This window comes from Pseudochaenichthys georgianus, unplaced genomic scaffold (genome assembly GCF_902827115.2).
Source record: "Pseudochaenichthys georgianus unplaced genomic scaffold, fPseGeo1.2 scaffold_482_arrow_ctg1, whole genome shotgun sequence".
Classification (NCBI taxonomy): Eukaryota; Metazoa; Chordata; class Actinopteri; order Perciformes; family Channichthyidae; genus Pseudochaenichthys; species Pseudochaenichthys georgianus.
Window position 1 is genome coordinate 147,330 of NW_027263046.1, and position 2,633 is coordinate 149,962.

A 2,633-nucleotide genomic window follows, 5' to 3' on the forward strand; every position below is an offset into this window, starting at 1 on the left:
TGCTTGTAGGCAGGCATAACAGTCGACCCAGGGGAGGTGGGTTTAGTTTCCTGCACGCCTCGACGTGAGAGAGACGTAAGCGACGTCGCCTCTTAGCTCCAAAGCTCTTGCCTCTAGACCGACCATTTTTTGGAGCTGGAAATGAAGCGGATTCCGGAGATAAGAGCCGGCGCAGCTCCGGTGTGAACTGGAAAACCCGGCGCTTTTCAGGCTCTAGCTCCGAGCCGGAGCTGAAAAGGCGCTGGTGTGAAAGGGGCATAAGTGAGTTTCCAGGTTTCTAAAACACTCGATGACAGAGTTGAGTGTTTCAGTCACTTTATTGCAGCGCAGCGATTCGTCGTCGAGGATTCTTCCGTCATGGAATAAAAGCAAACCTGCAGGACTCAAGCAGCAGCAGAAGAAACGGTTATCAGAATGAAAACATTGTGAAGTGTTGTGAGACCAGACTTCGTAAGAAATGCTTATTTGGTGCAGATCCTTATAATAAATAAACCACCATGAACATCTTCATACATTGTTTAATGACAATTTAAATAATGTTTCCCTCTAATATTGTGAATCGTAGCGCATTGCATCATCAGACCAATTCACTTCTTGGTTTCACCGCGTAGCAGTTGGTCGACGCGAGGTTCTTCACGTGTTTGTGGAAGATGCGCGCTTAAGGATACTTCGAGAATGAAATTGAACTTTGGTCCGATGGCATGTCATGTGACGAGGAGACGCTTGATTTAATCACCTGAACCATGAATGATCAGATGTTTAAGCTGCTCTACGTTCCGGTTCGCCAACAGTCCTGCTCTCGATGGATTAAATATCACAGCCGCCGCAACGTCTGCATTATATGTTCGTTCTGCCGCTACCTATGCTGGCGAGTTCGTCCCCTCGTCTTCAGATTGAGTTATGATCAAACTTGCGGACACGGTGCAGATTTAGCCCCAGAATACTTTGGACATCAAGCTGGATTTAGAGACGGAGGCTCTTGAAGAATCAATGATTGCAGCTCAGATGTTAATATATTGTGGATGTAATGTCACTGCAGTGGCGTTTCACATTCTGAAGCTGCAACATCTGCATTATCGTCTTTGTCCGTCGCTCCTCGTCGAGGCTAGTTTGTCGCCTCGTGTTTGTGGAAGAAGCGCGCTCCGCTCAGGTCCTTCTTGCAGATCTGGCAGAGGAGGCTTCGGAGTGCATCTTCATGTGGTAGGTGAGGTCCGGGGTGCGGCTGAAGCTCTTGCTGCAGAACTTACACTGGAATCGAACCCCCGAGTGCTGCCGCTCGTGGCGGCGCATCGCGCTGGAGAAGGTGAAGCTCTTGCTGCAGGTGCTGCATGTGTAGGGTCTCTCCCCGCTGTGAGTCCTCTGGTGCTCCTTCAAGTGCACCTGCAACACAACGCTTCAGGTTAAATCCTGACAAATGGCAAAAAGCTTTAAGTCCTAAAACTACCTGTCCCCTGGTCTGGAGGTCAACGGGTTTCTGGATGTGTTTTTGGTTGTTATTCTGAAATAAGTCTGTGGTTAAAACAAGCTGAAGAGATTTTAACGTTTTGTTCTACCACATAAATTATGTCACTAAATACCCCACTGGTGGATTTAAAAATTGAGGTTGCTAACAAGTGTCTAAATGACGACTACACGTCATCACGCCCAACATTAGCCACCTTTAGCTTAGCGGTGGTGACGTGAAGTCATGTGACCGTGCTGTAGTTCCTTTATAGCCCAACATTAGCCACCTTTAGCTTAGCGGTGGTAACGTGAAGTCATGTGACCGTGCTGTAGTTCCTTTATAGCCCAACATTAGCCACCTATAGCTTAGCGGTGGTGACGTGAAGTCATGTGACCGTGCTGTAGTTCCTTTATAGCCCAACATTAGCCTCCTTTAGCTTAGCGGTGGTGACGTGAAGTCATGTGACCGTGCTGTAGTTCCTTTATCGTCTAACATTAGCTTTTTACCCCTGAAATCACAAAGTGGTGTTAATATGTGGAGATCATCCTGTTGAACTAAACATGTAAGAATCATAAACGAGATTATTTGCTGACATAATCCGAAATCACATGGAGACATCCCATTGGACCAAGGAGATGCTGCCTTCAGGGACCAACACAGAAATACGTCATCACTGTACCACTTCATGGAGTCGTAAAAACAAAGGATTATGGGTATTCCTCAGAGCCACAGGGTAACATGTCTGTGGAATAGACCGTGTACAGATGACCATTCTTCCCTGTTGAATGAGCAGCATGTTGACGCACCTGCTGTGTGAAGCTCTTCTTGCAGGTGGAGCACTGGAAGGGTTTCTCCCCGGAGTGGATCCTTAGGTGTTTCTGCAGCGCCGACGTCTTGAAGCAGTCCCGACCGCAGACCCGACATCGGTACTTACTCTTCCCGTCTGCCTCCGCCTCTGAGCCGCCATCTTGTTCTGTCAGTGACACATTGAGGGATTATCAGAGAGGCTTTACTTAAAGAGGCCCGATCCTGCCGTCTGTGGTGTTCCCTCTCAGTTTGGGTGAACAGAGGGATTGAAATACAGTTTCCCATAATCTCGAATACAAAAACAAGTATATATAAATATTAGTGCCGTCAAAATTATCGCGTTAACGGTGGTAATTAATTTTTTGAATTAATTGCGTTAAAA

General features: G+C 47.1%; 1 protein-coding gene across 1 annotated transcript; it reads right to left on the bottom strand.

The window, feature by feature from the left end:
- Positions 1 to 500: 500 nt before the first annotated feature.
- Positions 501 to 2,417, bottom strand: LOC117442833 (zinc finger protein 22-like; the record flags this gene model as incomplete). Its single annotated transcript, XM_034078794.1, has 2 exons — positions 501 to 1,380; positions 2,251 to 2,417. Coding segments are annotated over 2 exons (401 nt in total), but the record flags the coding sequence as incomplete, so codon positions are not given.
- Positions 2,418 to 2,633: the final 216 nt, after the last annotated feature.